The 21099-nt window shown below is 33.3% G+C and overlaps 1 protein-coding gene across 8 annotated transcripts in view; it reads right to left on the bottom strand.

Annotated features, from left to right (window-relative positions):
* LOC105832523 (peroxisomal biogenesis factor 19) overlaps positions 1 to 21099 on the bottom strand; it is a 77265-nt gene that overhangs the window by 46960 nt on the left and 9206 nt on the right. For all 8 annotated transcript variants that reach the window (XR_004964643.1, XM_036292106.1, XM_036292107.1 and 5 more), the window contains exons 3-4: positions 5835 to 5986; positions 391 to 621 (exon numbers count right to left, since the gene is read on the bottom strand). Coding sequence is in view for 7 of the 8 variants with exons in the window: in XM_036292106.1 (XP_036147999.1) it covers positions 391 to 621; positions 5835 to 5986 (383 nt within the window). In the remaining variant the exon portion in view is untranslated. The remainder of the gene's footprint in view (positions 1 to 390; positions 622 to 5834; positions 5987 to 21099) is intronic.

Genomic DNA, 21099 nt, shown 5'->3' with positions numbered 1-21099 from the left:
TACCAATTACCGACTCTTTGTAAGCCAGGCTTTAATTTTTCAGGACTCAAGAACACGCAAGGTCCACTTTTGACACACTAATAACAAAAAATACATTGCGGATCGACGTTTCCCACTCATGCTTGTAAACACACGAACCAAAGGCTCGTGCAATCACTCCTTACACTTGTGGTAAAAAAAGCTTTTTTGTTCTTGTTACTCAATGTACTATTCTTTCACAAAGTGTCAAACATTCTGTATACAAACAAAAATGGTATAATTCCAAATAAAAAGTATTAAAAAATTTTAATAAATACAAAATAATATTTAAAAAACTGACAAAAAATTCCAGCAATAATACATAGATGCATTAATTGTAAAGCTTCAGAAATTAGTTCATCATCAACGTACCTTTTGCATCAACTCTGATTGTTTCGTATACCTCTGTAAATCAGAAGTGTTCAAAGTCGTCTTGTGTTCTTCTAACCACGTTGGATATTTGTCTGACAGTTCCTTCAATGACGGATAAAGAATTTCTTTCGATAAAAGGTGCTCCATCATCCCTTGCATAAATGGCAATATATCGCCGGTATCACCGTCAAGAGATGTTTGCCTGAGCATAGCCGCCACATCCGCTTCATTCTAAAATGTATTTCATCTTTGATCATAATTCGATTAGGAAGACATAAAAGATAATATTGCTTATCTATTATCGTTAATTATTACTTCTACGGTTTTCAAAATGTGTTAAATTTCACAAAGTGAAATCAATATAGAGCAATACACTACAAAATTATTCCTGAAAAAATTTTGATAAAATTTTCATGAAATTTCAATAATATTTTGTTCATTAAATTTTATATTTATTTTAGAATATTTTGATCAGAGAGATTTTGATAGAATATTTTGATCACCCAAAGAATCTCGCACATTTTATATAAAAAATAGCTTTCAATTAAATTTCGCTAAAATTAAAATATGTTACTGTCCACAACCTTCCTAATAAAAAGTATCAATGGGTACAACCTCCTAGAAACAATAATACAAAAGTAAAACTAGCATACTGTTTAAAAGTTTATTTTAGTTTTAATAAATGCATATATATGCGATGATTAGAGAAAACGTAATTCGGCTATGTGGTGTTTGGATAACGCGCTGATTTGATTGCCGTTTTCATGTCCCATTGCACTAAATCAAACGTCGAGGATTATATCCTATAATCAAATTTTTTTTCCTCACTCTACATATACATCGATGCCAAATTATATATTCTTTTATAAATTTTTTAATTTGTAATACTGCGATGAAGCATCGATGAAGTGTCACGTCGTCTACGTGATCCTGTATAGTCGATTTATATTTTTATATATAAATTGCAATATATGTAAGTACTGTATGCATAAATAATATTTAATTAACAAACACGTCACTTTTACTTATACTTCAAATTTTTGAAGTAGAACTTTTCCACTTTTTGTTACGTTCCCTACACACTGGATAACTCTAACTCCCACACACGCACTTTCGATGCTCCTACTTCTGATGCTTTCGGAACACTGACAATAAAGAGAAATAAGTAAAGCACAGCCACAGTATATACAGTAATGCAACTCTCGATTCTAGCATGAACAAAATTGAACTGCACATACGCAAGCTAAGTAAATAACCAGTGGGCGCGTTCAGCAGACGGAGCGGATCAGTAAGCGCTCAATGATTCTCTAATAGAATTAGTCCTTGCCTTTAGTTCTTTGTTCAGCAACGAGGAGCACCGACGTATAGTTGGTAAACGAATTAAAAATTATTAAAAATTATCTTACCAATTGTTTAAAAAACATTTGGAAATATTTGAAAAAAACTTTTTAGACTTTGAAAAACCATAGAATAATCACAATTAATTAAAATCGATTAAGCGCATAGTTAGCAGAAAGTGTCTAAAAAGGTTTTTTAATCTAATCGCTCCAGAATCATTTAGATAAAGTGTCGATATAATTTTTATTATTTGGAAAATATTCCTATTCTAATAAAAATTAATTAAAGGTCAATATTTTGTTTTAATGTTTGCAGTAAAGTCTGCACTATAGTGCAATAAAGTGTAAATACCTTTCTTTACTCCAATCCATTTTGAAATAAAATTTGATCTAATCGTTTCCAAACGATTTTCAAACGGTTAAAATTAATGATCGAAAATAAAAAATATTAACCCTCTGTCTACACATGGAGTTACGGTAACCCCAGTCGATTTTAAAATGTCCGCTACTTAAAAGTATTTAGCAAAGGGACGCTGGGACTGGGGGGGGGGGGAGTTTGAACTATGCTCTACTTATTCCTCTTTGGGCGTTGTCAATGTTCTGAAAACAACAGAAGTAGAAACATCGAAAGTGTATGTTAGGGTTACAGTTACCTCGTGTGTAGGGAACATAACAAAAAATGGAAAAGTTCCAAATTTGAAGACTAAGTAAAAGTTATTTTTTTGTTCATTACGTATCATTTACACATATAGTACTTATATATATTACCAATGTCGCGATCACTTTGCGAAAATATGCTCCAATTGTAGCATTACAAATTAAAAATTTTTTCTATAACAAATAAAATCTTTTGTAATAAAAAATTTTTGTATTAATAATTATGTTTTTGTGTATTAATAATTATGTTTTTTAAATAAATATTACTATTTTCTTTTACTATTGTGTTTGAACTGCATTCATTTTTTACTAAATTCACATTACAAAATAAATATATTTTTTAAACAGAATAAAAAAACTGACGATAGATTCTTAAAGTACAACTCTTCCCCTTTCCATTGATCATTATTTTAATTACTTAATCTGTTGTTTTTTTTTTTCTAATAAATACGGGCGTTTGAAAAAAAGGCAAATTTTTACAAAAATTTTTCGTTTCTTTCTCATTCTTTTCAAAAAATCTCTTTTCTTTTAATATCTTCGATTTTTCAGCCAAGCCCATAATTCTGAGATTTTTTCCTTTCGTTAAAAAAAAAGAAGTTAAAATTGATTAAATATATTTAGAGATATAAGTCAACGAAATTTTGGGGTAGCGTAACCCCTGTGTGTAGGAATCGGGAGAAAAATAATGTGTAGGCAAAGGGTTAAAGTCGTCTGCTAAATGATCGGAACTAGTTTACTAAATGCACCTATTCACGGACAATGTACAACGTAAGTGTTCGGTGCCATCTGTCATTCGTTGCGTGGTTTTATCTACGTTCGTCTATCGCTATTTTATTAAGTAATCCTCCTTATTCTACCGAAAATCATATATTCGTAAGCATTAAATATAGTTCTATAATAGGTAATTATTCAGTTTAGCTTCACTGATAGTCAAATATCGATGTAGTTGTATTTATTCGACGGGGTTTTGCTTCAAACAAACGAATCTAACAGAAAAAAGCGTCGCTCTGCCCCGAGAAGCGAGATATTAATCGTTAAAATTGACGAATATTCAGGTTAAGAAACCTGTCACACCGACGAAACGTAGCGACATAAACACTTTCCGCGGCCTTATGCACATGATCACGTATGCATGATCACGTATGCATGTAAAAAATGCGCGAATTTAAAATGTGTGTGCACTTGTAATGAATCACTTGTATTCTAATGGTTAACAATAATAAATATACGTATTAAATCTTTGCCTTATTAAATAGATGAGCTTACATATACTAAAAATAATAAATACTGGAAAGATTAGCAAGATCCCTACGCAAGGTGAGACTTCTACATGTGAATTACATATACAAAGCAGTTATACATAGCACATATGTACTACTTTATGTGTAGAATTTTATTTCTCTTATTCGTTTTAGACAATAATGGTTGACAAAATTTACATTGGTTGTGAATTTGTATAATATATGTCTACTCCCTCTTTATTGGTTTATTCCCAATTAATTAAAATCTATATAGTTAAAGTTAGACAGAGAAAGAGCTACTTTCCAGATATTACTCTCTCTCTTGTGTCAGCGTGCGTATGCCTACAAAATGCGCAGTCTATGAGTACAAGTGATATGACTGTGACGTCTGTGATACAGCCACAGTATAAGTATATAGCGTACAGTAGTATAAGTAAGTAGCGACAGTAAAGAGAAATTGAGGGTCTAATTTTCTTCTGCGCATGCGTTGGTTATACAGCCAAGAATATGACGTCCATGGCGAGCTGTCATCAGCTGTCATAGCGGTTTTGTGAATAGTGAAAAAAGTAAGCTAAACATAGCTAAAGTAAAATTTGTTGTAATATTAAAAAATGAGTGTTAATGGATATTCAACTATGCTGCTACACAATAAAAAGCTCAATTTGTAATATATTGTAATTGTCAATAAAATGTTATTTTTCTTAAATATATAATTGGTTTTAATAGTTTAAGAATTTATATTACACACGCACGCACGCACGCACACACGCAATGAGACTACAGTCATTTTTATTCACTTTAATATTTTTTAATTTTATAATTCCATTAATACGTTACTAAAATATAATGACATTAGAAATAAAAAATTAATCTACATATACTTACACAATTGTAATATAGTTACTGTAAAATAGAACTGCTAAAAAATCTATATAAATCAGACATTTATACTTCAGTAATACTATATTTAACGCGCCTTTCTAACAACACTGTCTGACGCTTGCGGAAGTGTCCCAATTACCCACGTCATTATCACCTACAGCTATTCATATGCGATTCAATGCTGCTAGATTTTTTCTCTTGTATCCACCAATTAAAACATTGTATTTTAAATTATTCAATTAATGGACATGGGCAATCAAACCTAACTCGACGCTTGCCACGCATACATAATAGTCCTAAACTGTAGTTAATTTTTCAATCTTGTACTAAATAAAACCATAAGTTCGATATTTTAAAAATTGGAAAAGATACAGAGCAGCAAAGTTACCGTACCCAGATAACAAATTGTGAGGACTCACGTCACCCTCACAGTGTGATTATCACACGTGCGTGCAATACCACAATCATATTGCCCTCACGATGTGATGGCGACACGTGTGTGTGCGTGGAAGGTGGCACTATGCAGTCATGCATGAGATATGAGTAATATGAGTATATGAGTAATCGAAAAAAGATTTCACTGTACGATTGTACTTCCTTATGTATGATTGTATTTATCACAGTACAAATGAAAACATTATTCGTACGGACTCATGTCATCCGCACAGTGTGATATTCACACGTGTATGCAACAACGCAATCACGTTGTTTATTACGTGACGGGGTAGAAAATGGCATTGAACAGCCATATATGATCGATATATAGGGCTTGCTTTTATATAAAGTTTATATATATACATATATATAATATATATATAAACTTTATATAAAAGCAATTTAGCCAACAATATATATATATATATTTTTTAATAATATTAATAAATCATTGGCTAAATTAGAAAATCTCATAATTCCATCGGACGTCCGATAGAGTTCTAAGATTTTCTAATTAAGCTGATATTTATATTTAGATATTTATTACATTCATATTTATTTATTTATATTATACATACATATGCGCGCTGTGTGTGTGTGTGTGTGTGTGTGTGTGTGTGTGTGTGTGTGTGTGTGTGCGTGCGTGCGTGCGTGCGTGCGTGCGTGCGTGCGTGCGTGCGTGCGTGCGTGCGTGCGTGCGTGTGTGCGTGCGTGCGTGTGTGTGTGTGTGTGTGTGCGTGTGTGTGTGTAATTTTGTTGTACTTATTAAAATTTTATCAAATATAATGAAACGTCAAGTTCATCGAAATTTCATTACAATTCTTTTACTAGAAGTACTTACTAAAAGTATCATTGATTACATACAGAATATAATATTAGAGCGTTTAAGTACCTGTAAGCTTTCAGAATTTGTGGTCAAGTCCTTTAAAACTTGCGAAATGGTTGATTGAAAATCTGTATTCATGTCTTTGTCATCTGCCACATCATTGCTGACCGATGTTTGTCCAAGCATGTTCTGTAAAGCAGCCTCCAGCTCACTATCTCCTAAGAATAAATTATTACAATAATACACGGAATATTAGTCTTCAGATAAAAATTAACATATTTAATTTAATAATTGTTCCATAAATTGTTTCATAAATAGTAATTATATTCTTTCTTATATATAAAAAACAATAATTTCGCTTATATACTGTAATTTAATCTTCAAAGGATCATGCATTTTAGAAAAATATTTCTTTATTTCAACATTATAATAATCATAATCATTAAAAAAAATACAACATATGATTATTTTGACAACATAAATAGTATTAAAAATTTTTTGAAAAATATTGTTATTTTGTATCTCACATTTGTTTCTCACAATTCATGAAAATTTTTTACTAATAAGAATATATTCTTTTAATAAAATTATATAAAATTATAATGAATTTTATGTAAACAAATTATATTTGTTTAATGTTACATGATCTTATTTCAATATTCCAAAGTTAAATATATTCTCAAAACAAGAAGATTCTTTTCTGGTCACTATAAAGTTGTCATCGCAAATTTCTGCACTGCAAGATTTTATGACAGTTCTACTTGCACCCCAAATAGTTCTAAAGTTCCTAATAAGTTTCAGAAATAGTTTCATTGATTTAGTTAAAAAAATAGAATTTAAAAATATGAGGTGCAAACTTCCCATGGCACCCCATTAATAAAAATTGAAAGGTTTAAAAACAATTCTACTTGCACCCGCAATAGTTCTACAATTCCTGATAGGTTTTAACAATAGTTTTGTAAATTAAATATATTTAAACAATTATTTTAATTTGGCCACTGGCACCGCATCACAACCAAAGTGGTAAAGTACCACTTTATAGCGAGTTCCAGCCGACTTTATGGAATTTTCTGATAGTTCTGCAAAAGTTCCAACGCTTTTTGTAGGTTTCGCTGACAGCTTTTAGGCATTTTTTAATAATTTTTTAATTTGGCCGCTGGCACTGCACCACAAGAGTAAAGCATCATGTTATAACCGGTTCCAATCGATTTTATGGTATTTTCTGAGTTCTACAATAGTTTCAACGATTTCAACGCTCCAATAGTTTCAAAGTAGTTTTGACTGACATATAGTTCCGTTTGACTAACAATTCCGTTTATACGTAACCTCTTCCTTTTGTCGCAATAATAATTATTAAAAATAATAATATTAGATATATCTAATAATATTAAATATTATTACAACTATAATAATAATTTAATTATTATGATAATTAAAATAATTATAATTACTATCGTAAGAAAAGGTTACGTATAATCGAAATTGTCAAACTTGCAGAAAGCGTTGAAATTATTGTAAAACTATCAAAAAATGTCATAAAGTGATACTTTACACTTGTCGTACAATGTTAGTGGTCAAATCAAAAAATTATTTAATAACACGTAAAGAACAAAACTGTCAACGAAACCTATAAAAAACGTTGGAATTATTATAGAATTATCAGAAAATACCATAAAGTGTGCTGGAATTCACCATAAAGTGGTACTTTGCTTTTGTAATGCAGTGTCAGCAGCCAAATTAAAAAAATTATTTAAAAATTCCTAAAAACCGAAACTGTCAGCAAAACCTACAAAAAACGTTAGAACTATTGTAGAACTAACAGAAAATGCCATAAAGTCGGCTGGAACGCATCATAAAGTGATACTTTACTCTTGTGGTGCAGTGCCAGCGACCAAATTAAAAAAAATGTTTAAATACACTCACCCGCAAAAAAACGAGCCACCTAACTTTTCTCAAATGTTTTCATATCTTTTAATAGCGACAAAAATTATCGTATCGAGATAAACCAAAGCTTAAATTAAAGTTTAAACTTTCCTCTTGAGAACTATATAAACCGTAATTGAGTTATGACAAACGTTTTACAAAATGACACGTTGAAGATAGTGCTTAAAAAATAGAGAAATTTTTTTTTAATTGTTGCGTAGCTCAAGGAAGTCAACTCCCTGGTTTAAAAACCAGGTATGAATTTTTAAGCTCATTCATTTCCTAACAAATCCATCTTTGGGATATTTTTTTACGATTCTTTTTAACAGAGTTACATTGTTTTGAAAAAAATTAAAACAAGAAACGACAACTTTTTCATTTAAAATCAGCAATTCATGAACAAATTTAATACATAACGTTAACTCTTTTCATCATTAATCAACGTTACAATCTATGCGACTATTGCCGAATCTAATAATATTGTTGCAAAAATGAATTGAGTATCGAAACAATATACTCAACCTTTGTACAACGTAAACGTCACTAAAAAACGCTTTTCTCCAATGCTCAATTTTTGTACAACCTGAATGTCGATGAGCATTTTTTGGCGACGTTTATGTTGTACAAAGGTTTGAGCATTAAGTCAACTTTTGAACATATTGTTTCGATACTCAGCTCATTTTTGTAAGTGTTATTCGATTTTGCAACAGTCGCATAGGTTGTAACGTTGATTAATGATAAAAGTCAACATTATGTATCAAATTTTTTAAACGTTCCTCGTACAACTGTACAACGAGTGTACAATTGATATGTGAAAACGGGTAGTTATGATCAAAGACCTGAATCTGGTCGTCTAAGTTGTACAACGATACAAAATGACTAGTATATTGTTACATCGGCATTAAGAAATCGGCATATTATGTCAATTGAAATAAAAAATAATCTGCAACAAATTGGAGTAGAGGTGAGCGACGACACCATTCGGCGAAGACTTGCAGAGGAAAATCTTCAATATTAAAGATCAGTCTTGGTGCCAGCTTTAAAACATCGGCATCGCGAAGTTCGATTAAATTTTGTAATAAAACATCAATATTGGAACTATCATGATTAGAATCATGTGTTATTCACAGATAAATAAAGATTTGTTTCAGAATGCCCGATGGACGTCAACGTATGTATCGTCGTGTTGGAGAACGATTTACTCCATGCATCTTAAAAATGAAAAAAAACTTTAATGGTGAATTTATTATGGCTTGGGCCGAAATATCGGTCGACTGTAATATGGACTTCCACTTTTTTTTATCATAGCGTAATATGAATTTCCATGTTTATATTGAAGACATTATTATTCCATACATTGTGCCTTACAAGAAATTCATTGGAGATAATTTCATATTGATGCAAGATAACACGAGACCACACGTCGCACGAAGTGACCGATTTCTTTGATCATGTAAACATACCCCGAATGCTGTGACCTGCTGAGTCCGGATGTGAATCCTACAGGGCATTTATGGGATATCCTAAAACGAAGAGTTAGAAAACATAATGCTCAAACATTAGCAGTACTCCGCAACGCTTTGCAAGAAAAATGAAACAACTTAAGACAAGAAGAAATAAAAAATTTAATTAACAGTATGCCTCAACAAATACAAAAATTGTTAGATGCAAGATGAGGCAATATATTATTAAACACACATATACGCGCGTGCATACACACGCATACACGCGCGCACACGCATACACACAAACACACACGCACGCGCGCGGAATCAGATTCTTGCTATACGTCCATGTCGTTAATTTTGGGTAATGCCAAGAGCAGGATGCATACATGCACACACTCACGATATTTAAATCCGACCATTTACTTTTAAGAAAAACAAAATTTTAAACTTTGGTGTTTTTATTTCATTTTCTCTTTTCAAAAAGTTTTTCCATCATAATTTTTTTATGAATTGCTGATTTTAAATAAAAAAGTTGTCGTTTTTGTAAAATTTTCTTCAAAATAATCCCAAATAACACAGAAAAATTATCATAAATATTTATAAATATTTTACAAATTTATTTTCAAAAAATGTTTTTTAAAAATTATATAATTATTTTTCATAAACCATTTAGAAATGATACAAAAATTATTATCAACAATATATAAAATCTATTTTTAAAATATACTGAAAAATATTTATGGTATATGAAGTCGAAATATTTTTTATATTCTTTGATAATAATAGTATAAATATTTATTTTTAATATTTTCATAAATATTTATCATAATTTTTTTTATACCTGGCAAACTCGGACATAAAAATATGTATAAAATATTTATCATAAATTATCATAAATATTTTCCTTTTTATCCCAGATGACACAAAGATAAACAGAAATTCCTAAAGAAGTCATTTTAATGAATACTTGGAGAAGTAGAAAAATGAATACATAAAGAATTCTTGAGGAATTAGCCACAATGAGTTCACATTCCTTAAGAGTTCATTGTAAAGAATACCTCGCAATTTATTATTTGGAACATTTAGAGTATTAATAAGGAAGTCATTTTAAAGAATACTTGGCAAAATAGAAAAATGAATACATAAAGAATTCTTGAAGAATTAGCCACAATCAGTTCATATTGAAGTATTCCTTAAGAGTTCATTGTAATGAATACCTCGCGATTTCTTATTTGGAACATTTAGAGTATTCATAGAGAAGTCATTTTAAAGAATACTTGACAAAGTAAAAAAATAAATACATAAAGAATTCTTGAGGAATTAGCCACAGCGAGTTCACATCGAAGTATTCCTTAAAAGTTTATTGCAATGAATACCTCGATTTAATATTTGGAATACTTTGAGTATTTATCAGAAATTACTCGAGTGTTTGGATAATCTCAATTACATTTTTATAATTATATATCGCTTAATAAATGCTAATTTATACTTTTATACACAAAATGCGCTATATATAATTAACAAAACAATTAATATACAACTTAAAAGCGTGCTGATCTGCAACGAGAGTGTCGCGTTCTGTTTCACGCATGATGTGTATGATACAACATTTATCCTTGTTTGTGTTAACTACATGTTTCATCCTTCTGACAACATCTATTGTAATCAGGATTGGCATTTTACACTTTTTTTCATTTTGTCCGAAGCACTGGAAGAAAATGAACAAAATGAAATAAATAGATGAAATGGACAAAATAAAATAGAAATCCATAAAATGAGAAATGTTAATCGACATCAGTGTTGATAGAACTGAGATTGATTTTATTATATTTAGTACTATTTTGGTACTACTGTGGACAATGTAGAGGCAGATATTATCTATGTCCTATGTTTAGTTTAAATTTTGTTATGTTAGCTGATTAACCAAATTTTAAAAAGATATATATATATATATATATTTAGTATTTTGTCAAAAATCAAAGTTTTTATTTAATAAAGTTCATTTTTTCTGAGTTTTGTTTAATTTTCTCCAGTTTTGTCCATTTTGTCCAGCACATATATTTCTTCCGGGGCAGACAAAATTGGAAAAAACCAGGGGGTTTTTTCCACTCTGGACAGTGGATGTCAACCCTAATTGTAATAATCTATTGTAATAATTTATAACAAATATGTATGCATAAACAAGAAGTGTTCATGGATCATCACGAAGCGTTAGAATGCGTACGGTCTTCGAAGTCAAACAACTTTGGCGATGATTAACACTTGGATGGGTGACCGTTTTTTCAGGTACAGAAATTAAACATGCTTTAACAGGTACGACTATGGCTTGACTGAAACATGGTATAATCTTCTTCCTCTTACAAAATTAATCAGAATTTTTTATTTTTTAAATTTTTCTGAGAAAGGTTCCAATATTATAAAAATCGGAACATTTATCAGAAATCTTGAAAATAAATTTTTTAATTCCGTTTGAGATATCTACTTGGAGAAGTCCTAATGAATACTTTAAGAAGTTCTGAGAAATTCCAACAAGTAATTCTATATAAATACTTTAAGAAGTTCTGAGGAATTCTAACAAATAATTTTATATAAATACTTTAAGAAGTCCTGAGAAATTCAAATCATGGTGCATGTAACTTCCTACGTTATTCTTAAAGTATTCTTCTATGAATTCCTCAGGAATTACTCTTCAGAAAGGAAGACTACTTTATGAATTCTTTAAGAAGACACTGTGTTATCTGGGTTTATTTTTACTATTTGAGTTGCTTTTTTAATTCATTTGATATTTAATTATTATTCCTTTTTCTTATTATTAAATATTTTATTCTGTTTTTTGCTTTTTATTTTGTTTAATAGTTTGATCGTAGATAGCACAGAATATTAATGATAAATATTCATAAATATTTTACAAATTTATTTTAAAAAAATATTTTTTAAAGATTATATAGATATATAAAGATTATTTTTCATAAATCATTTAGAAATAATACAAAAGTTATTATCAACAATATATTTTTAAAATGTACTAAAAAATATTTATGGTACATGAACTCAAAATATTTTTTATATTCTTTGTTACATTCGACGAAAATTTTCCAATATATCTGTTTCGCCTCACTCTCTTGCGTCTCGTGCTCTCGCATGCTCCATCGTGGCGTCCGTCCCACCGAGCGCTCCCCTCTCCACGAAATCGGACACACGGGATACCGGCATGTACGCCCTATGCGTACGATCCTCATTAACTTTATATTATTGCGTACGTAATTATTACTCCTTTTTGTCAAAGCTCAAATTCATCGAATCATGCCGCGTTCAGTTAACAATTTTGTTAGAAAAATAATATTCTTTCATCACCTTTTTTTTGCCATTAACGACGTCAGGGTGCAATCGCCACACCTCAACCTCTCTCATTAATTATTATGAATTACCATCCACCGCAATCACGCTCCCGCTCTCACTATTATTAACAACTTGGAGTAATGCGAATATTTTTCAACCACGCGGTTCGCGCGGGACACCCTCGCGCTGCCGAAGAGTCGGTCCAGCCGCGGAGCGCGTTACCTGAGTGGGATAGCGATAGCTTGAGCATTACTCCAACCGAGGTGTGAGTGAGATAACAAGAGTAAAGCAATTACGAAAGTATGCGGATTAATTACTCCTCACAGAGGTGATAGGAGGGAAGCGAAAGAAGCATTCGAACGCTAACCCCCCTGGCTACCTCTTGACCGAAATTTATAACAATCCGAATAAAAATAGAAATTATGAAATTTCAAAAATGATAGTTATTTGTCGCGGAAAATTCCAGGAATTTGAGCTTCCCCACGCCCGCGTACCCTTAGAACCTCCTAGTTTTGGGGTATATAAGGAGCGCGAGAGCCGCGGAAAGGAGCATTTTCTCTTTTACAGTCCGTCGTGCTGTCCGTAGGACTTCCGCTCTAGTGAGCTATAGCATTCTGTCTAAGCGACTCGTCTTGCCATCGTGCGCGATATTTCTCCAATGCAATCAGAACGTACAGCCCTGCGTACACGCACACTTGCTATCCTAAAGACATACAGGAATTATAATTGTAAGTAGTATTTCTCTCTTCGATAACTATCGCCGTCGTATCAAAACCAATATTTTAATAATTACATTCCATCAAATAATCGATTTCGCCGGTGAATAAATTTGCAATCGTGACTTACAATCTTGTTTTTTTTATTTTTACCATAATTCCTTAAAAAAATTTTTTTTCTCTCTTTTCGTGTTCGGTGCACGAGTGCTAGTTCTAAGATAGTAATAAAAATATTTTCTCCCCGGTGCTCCAAGCGTTCCAGAGCAACTAAAGGCGACTTCCCTGACTCCTCATCCTGGAGGCGCGCGCTTCTACTCAGGCGCTCGTCTCTTCCATGAACCTCGAGCTAGGGGCGTCTATTAAGACGCTTAAGCTAGGGGGAGTCCAGTGGACAACAGGCCGCCTATTAAAGCTCTTTATTTCTACTACATTAATTCTTTTGCCTACTGCGCACCACAGGACAGCCCATCAGGGTCGCTCTCAGTCGCATCTACCATTCTCTCCCTACGTAGGCTATGTTGCGCCTCACTAAGGCGCTCCGTCTCACGTCTCTCATTCCTGTCACCGTTGTATCGCTCGTCCTCTCACTCGCGCTCGCTCGCGCTTCCTGGAAGTGACCCACAAAAGAACAAGGGTAACTTCACTTACTTTCATCAATCTCCCTCTCCCACTAGCACCATTAGGATTCGCGTTACCCTTATTCACGTAACAGGCAGGTATTATAAATAAAAATACCCTAATCAATAAACAGAGGGAAAAAGAAATGGCATATTGCAAAAATTAACCCACTCCTTTAATATACTTCCTCGTTTGCTGTCTGTCACACTCTAGCGCGAGCAGCGGACGAGGAGAGCGAGAGAGAGAGAGAGAGAGTGAGAGAGAGAGAGAGAGAGAGAGAGAGAGAGAGAGAGGAGAGAGGAGAGAGAGAGGAGAGAGAGAGAGAGAGAGAGGAGAGAGCGCGAGGAGAGAGAGAGCGAGAGAGAGAGAAGAGAGGGAGGAGAGAGAGAGAGAGAGAAGAGAGAGAGAGAGCGACGCGAGAGACGAGAGAGAGAGAGAAGAGAGAGAGAGCGCGAGCGCGACGGGGGGCGAGAGAGAGAGAGAGAGAGAGCGAGAGAGACGAGAGAGAGAGAGAGAGAGAGAGAAGAGAGAGCGCGAGAGAGCGAGCAGAGAGAGAGAGAGAGAGAGAGAGAGAGAGAGAGAGAGAGAGAGCGAGAGAGAGAGAGAGAGAGAGAGAGAGAGGAGAGGAGAGGAGAGCGAGCGAGAGAGAGGAGAGAGACAGAGAGAAGAGATAGAAAGAAAGAAGACGAGGGGATGGCGGCGAGAGGAGAGGAGAGCGCGACGATAGAGAGAGCTATCTCTCTCTCTCTCTCTCATTCTCTATCTCTTCTCTCTCTGTTCTCTCGCTCGCTCTCTCCTCCTTCTCTGCTCTTCTTTTCTCTCTCTCTTCTTTCCCTCTCTCTCTGTATATTTCATAAATAATTACATACTTGCGCGCAAGTGAACAGACATAGATACACATATAAAAATTTTTTTTGCGTACAACCGACCCATCGGCGTCCAAATAGTAACCTTTGAAAAAAGAGTTGAGCCGATCTCTCTCAAATTAAATTCCGAACTTCGTGGGCAGTGGACAGCGTATTAAGGCGCTTTCCCTCCACAATCTTCCTTCAACCTCGTGGGCAGCGGGCAGCCTATTAAGGTGCTTCCCCTCGCAATCTCCCTTCCAATCCGCAGGTAACGGGCTAGCTTATTAAGGCGTTTTTCTTCCGCGGATTCCACTAACCCCGATACCCGCTGGCTCCCTCAACTCTAATTCTAAAAAGTAACTCATCAATAATAACTAGCTATCGTGCAGGCATAAAATCACGGAGCTTAGCAAAGCCTACCCTTGGTTTCAATCAAAGGATAGAAAGGGGAGAGATAGAGCTGGATGAGAGGGTTCCCAATAATACTTAGAGCATAGCGTAATTAGATTACCTCCTTCATTTTTACCTGACCGTAATGTCATAGCCTTAAGATACATTCACGAATACATTTCATCGATAAGAAGGGAAAAGATATACAATAAAAAAACTGCTGAGTACTCAGCGGCTCGATCATTCTCGATAAGGCCATCTCTCTAGTAATTACAGTGTTCTGGAAAGCCTGCCTGTCACGCGTTAAAATACCGCCAATATGGATATATTAATAACTCTTACGTCTACCCTTACTGCAGTACGTCATGACTCGTTCGCGACGAGGTGGCTGTAAGAGGCAATTAAAACGCCTCAAGTGGCGCCTGATAGAGACGGGGACATTCGACCCCAGAGTCTTCGGGCAACCTCGGTCTGCCGAATCTTCGCCGATCCGGAATGGGTCCCCTGGCCCCTTCGAGTTGAAACCGCCCCCGAAGCCACAGCCAAGGACACCCGCATCTGCCCGGCCAGTTCCGCCCCCCCCCCGCACGGCACCTTCCTCCGCAGCCACCCTCTATTCAGGACATCCCTCCCTCGCGGGCGCCTACCAGGCCCGCTCGGGTGAACCGGCAAGTCCGGCCACCACCGCGCCGAGATCCCCCGATCATCGGAGACAAAATTGTCATAGGGGAACTCCCGAGACTGGAGCTCTCCGCAGAAGCAACCCCGCGGTCGACGGCCGTCTTTCAGAGGCTCGTCGAGCCTCCTCGAAAAGCGGGGCAGACAATTAAGGAAAAGGGGTGGGCTGGTCGCAAATAACCGATTCAAAATATATAATATTATATAAAATATATACAAAAAATATATATATATATACATATTTTCGTACACCCACATTTGTTCTTTCTTGCCCAATTTTTTTTTCTCTCACAAGATTCCCCTCCCAAAGAAACCAGTCCTCACCAAGCTACGCTCCTGGGGGAGCTACGGCTCCCGCTCGGCCCCCGCACAGTCTCCCCCCAGGACGTAACATTCTTTGATAATAATAGTATAAATATTTATTTTAAATATTTTCATAAATATTTATCATAATTTTTTTTATATCTGACAAACTCGGACATAAAAATACTATATTTATAATAAATATAAATATTACAAAATGCCATTATAATATTAATTATAATTATTAGATATTTATTATAAATATTTTTCTTTCTTATAAATATTTTATAAATATTTTGTGCTATCTGGAATGTTAAATGGTATTAACGTTATCTTTATTACTTACTGATCATATCTTACAAAATTTTCATATCCTAAGTTTTATTACAGAAAGTTTTGATATTCCATGTTAATAAATTTTGATTTTGTCATAGTATTAAGTAATACCGAATCTTTGAAACTCAGTTTTATTTAACCTTGGTTTTTCCCTTTGTTTGGAAGACTCTAATCACGCCATTGGCAAGTCTGATTATGTCCTTGCTCTCTGTATATTTTCAGAGTTTACTTTAAAATAATTCTTTGTTCGGTTTTGCTTTATATTATGAATATATTCTTTCTTTAGGTACTGATTGCTTTACTGTAACCCTGTATTCTTCGTTTAATCCTTGATATAAATTAATACTTATATTTTTGGATTATAATTATTAGTTACTAACTTACAATGCCTAAAAATAAAAATACAAAAAAAATAAAATTAAACAATCTCAGTCTTCTACGTCTGAGCCTTATCATTCTAATAATTCTAAAGCTATCAAGAGACCTGCTTTGAAGATCTCATCCAGGGAAGAGGTAGTAGTCCCTCTTGCTCGGGTGACAGTTCTGAGGATTCTATGGAAAAATCCCCTATTAACGTTGAGACTACTACTAGTCATGGGTCAGTCATTAGTACTAAACAAGAATCTTCTAGTTTTAATGTGGGAAGAGATGTTATTGATCATTCCTCTGCCTCTGTGATGGATATTCAGTCCGCTACAAACCTAGATATACTTAATTGTACTGAACAAAAATCTTCTGATACTATTCCAGGAAGGGTTACTATTGATTTTACCTCAGTTGCGGATTCGGAACAAACTCAATCTACTAAAATTCCTTTATTTGATCGTATACGTTTTATAACCCTTCAAAGATCCAATCGATATTCTAGTATTCTCCCACCATTTGTTGTTCATTTGGAAGGATTAAATAATAATGATGACCAGTCTCCAAACATTGGAAATCTCCATTTAATGAGCATTGGTAAGAAGCTCTGCTCTAAGTTTAAAAACATAGAACATATTAGAAGATTAGGGAAAAATTTAATAAGAATGGAATTTAATTCTTTTTTTGAGGTTAATAGCTTCGTAAAATCCTCAAATAATTTATTTCGGGGTTCTGTATCGTATCCTGACTTTTGTATATATGGGATAGGTCTAATTCGAAATGTTAATTCTTCTCTATCTAATCAAGAGATTCTTGATGGTATTAGCTGGTGTGGTGATGCTATCAAGATAAATAAGATTGAAAGACTTAAAATTAGGGATAAGGATAACTTAGATTCTTTTATCAATTCCACTTCTATTAAAGTCTGGTTTGAGTCTCCCCTCTTACCAAAGTTCATTTACATTTGGAGAGTTAAATGTCCAGTATTTCTCTTTATTAATAGGGTTAAGAAATGTTTAAAATGCTGCAAGTGGGGACACTCTGTCCTTGTCTGCAGAGGATCTATTACTTGCTCTAAATGTAGTGACTATTCCAAAGACTGCTTTAGTGTATCATCTACGTGTACAAATTGTAAAGGGTCACATAGATCTTTTGATACGGTTTGCCCTGTTTTTATTAAACATAAACTTATTAAAATAGTCGTTCTCTTCGTTAACGGTCGTTCTCTTCGCCAGTGAATAAATTAAAACAAATTATAGAAGTTATTCGACCTTACTGGCTATTTTTATTGATACAAAAAGCGCTACATTTCGACCCTTAATTTGGGTCCTTTTCAAGCGTGTCGATTACAAAACTTAATCTACTTATTAATATCATAATGGCATTTTGTAATATTGATAGAATTAAAGCTACCAAACTTATAAAATCCAAAAGTATTACTTCTGTGCAAACGGCACAAGATACATTTAAGTCAGCCGCCTGTAAGGGGTGGTCGCTTACTAACTTCGCTTCTAATCACTCCCATACTAACTCTAAACTCTCAGCCACTCTTCCTAGTCAAAGAGAGAGAGAGGTGTTCTTTCTAACACTGAACAAAACTTAATTAAAACTAAAAATTATTTAAATCCTAACAAACGATCTAAACGTGTTCGCATTAGCAGTGACTGTTTTAGGTAAGACCTCCTCTAATTTAAAATCCAATTACGATCAGTAATCTCTCTCTCAATAAAAGCTCACTTTTTTATAACTCTAATAGCTCAGTTAATCCTTCTCCTCAATTCCCCTCGGTTTCAGGTATTAACGATTTTAATGATTTAGCTCGCATTGATTCCTCTTCTAATATTGTCAATAAAAGACAGTTGATTAATCCAACAATTCTTCAAATGCTTGTGATAATCTAAGCAATCTTAGATCTCAACCTGTTGCAATAATCTTAAACAATATTTATCTTATTAAAAAAAAAAAACAGGGATCCTCTTAGTGTAAAGGAATTATTTGAATATTTGTTTAATTTTTAACTACATCAAATGTTACTTCTATTAATTTACTGCTGTTGTATTATTTTTATATATTATATTTTGGTCTCTTGCCTTTTACTTAACAAATGACTCTAAATTTAATTCAGTGGAGCTGTAGAAGCATTTATAACAAATTTGCTGAATTATCTAACTTTATCTTGAACAATGACATATGTCATATCCACTAAGCTTAATTATAATGATAGTAAATTGATTGAAAGTCTTTCCTTTTTGGACCTTGTCTTTTTAAACGATAGCTCGCCTACTAGAAAATCAGCTAATCAAAATTATATTAGTGCCCCAGACTTAACTCTTGTTTCATCTGGTTTGGCTTCCTATTGTGGGTGGTCAATTCTGGAGGAATCGATGGGCAGTAATGGTCATATGCCTATTAATATTATTTTAAAATTTTCTTTCATTAATATTAATTGCTTGAGTAAACGCCCCAAACTCCTTCATAAATCCTTGGATAAATCTATTTTTGTAAATCTATGTAACTCCTTTTTTAAGAACAATAATCCTAATTTTAATTTAAATAGTAACAAATACATGCACTGGTACAATGAAATTCTAGATTATGCCTATAGATCAAGCGTCAAGTCTACGGATTTTGATGGTAACATTAAATATTTTAGTTTCGGAAATGTTATTTATTAAGAGACAAAAAAATGGCTTGAATTTGCAAACGGACACTGAGGGCCTCTTAAATACATATTGTAATATTATCGATAGATTGGCAAAAATTTGAGATGTCTTATAGCCGTTGTAAAACTTAAATATTGATCATTGTTTTCGGTCCACCGGAATATTGTTTGTATACAAGCTGACTTCTCAGTGCTTATTTGTCTGTCGTTGTGAGAACGTTGGCATATATTGTTCTTGTGAATATGAGTTCTTGAAAAAATTCATAGGATCCATATCATATTGGCATGAATTGTAAGTGTTTTTCAAAATTAATCTCAGTTTAAATTGAATATATAAAATGTTCAGTAATTTGAATTACATGTAGATCACGGAATCACAGCACTTTTTAATTTTATTCTTTGGACTTCATTATAATTATTTACAAAAATCAGTCTAACATGCAGACTCACAATCAGTTTAGAAATTCAAGAATTTTATTTTCTCAACTTTATTACGTTCAAGCAGTATGTATATATTTATATTTTAGCTAATTTATGTATAATACTCATTCAACAGCTCGAGGGTGTAACTAGTTAGCATTATTTCATTTGATTTTAATTGCATCATCATTGATTGCCATTGCTTAATTTTAACAACCTGCATCATTATAAAATGACTGTTGATATATCATTGAGAATAATCGAAGGAAGCGATCAAAACGTCTGATTCTAATAAAGGATATAACCATCTAAGTTTATCTGTTGATTTTTTGTTACGCGCTGACATCTGCGGCAGGCTCTATAGCCATTTTTTACTATCAATTGATTTAATTTTAAAGAAGAGTCTTATTGTTAAAATTTAATTCATTGTCTTACTCAAATTAAATATTTTAATCTACTGCGGAATAGACTATGCACTTTCAAACCTAGATTTTCTCAGAATAAGATTAACCAACCTTGGTGAAATGATGAGTTCACTGGCTGTAACTGACTGTAACTGGCTGTAACTGACAAACTTAAGACTTTCAATAAGTTCAAATTAAATCCTTGTCGTACTAATCTTCTCGAATATCGGGTAGCTTCTGCATTCGCTCGTAAGATATTTGCCAAAAGAAAATCTCAAAACTTTAAATCTTTCATGGATGAAATTGGTCATAATTTCAATTCGCATTCTTTCTGGGAACTGATTAGTAAGTTTAAGAAGAGTGTATTTTTTAATCTCAACAATCGTCTCTCTTCAATAGTGACTGCATTGAGCAAACTATTAATAAATTGGCTCCTTCATAGTGTCACTCTTCTTTTCCTGAAATTTTGCATTTGGATCATCTACCTATGTTCGACGCTCCTTTCCAACTATATGAGCTTTCAGATACTATTAAAGCCTCTAGGTCGAATACTGGGACAGACCCTGACTTAATAGACAATTTTCTACTTAAATTATTTCCAGTTTCATCTTTACAATATCTATTGGACTCATTTAATCTTATAATTAATGATAGGTCCTTTCCTTTAATTTAGAAATTATTTGATGTCTCGCTGTTACCTAAACCGAACAAAAAGGGTTTTAGACCAATTTTGCTTGCCACATCTACATTAAAAATATTTGAAAAATTAATCATTAAAAAGCTAGAAAGATACATTGAACTAGAATTAATTTTACCATCACCACAGTTCGGCTTTAGAAGAAGATCTTGCGAGGACTGTCTTTCTCTCCTTAAGATAGATATA

This window comes from Monomorium pharaonis, chromosome 9 (genome assembly GCF_013373865.1).
Source record: "Monomorium pharaonis isolate MP-MQ-018 chromosome 9, ASM1337386v2, whole genome shotgun sequence".
In the NCBI taxonomy this organism is placed as follows: domain Eukaryota; kingdom Metazoa; phylum Arthropoda; class Insecta; order Hymenoptera; family Formicidae; genus Monomorium; species Monomorium pharaonis.
Note: the sequence above shows the minus strand (reverse complement) of the source record. Positions and strands in the feature narration are given on the sequence as shown.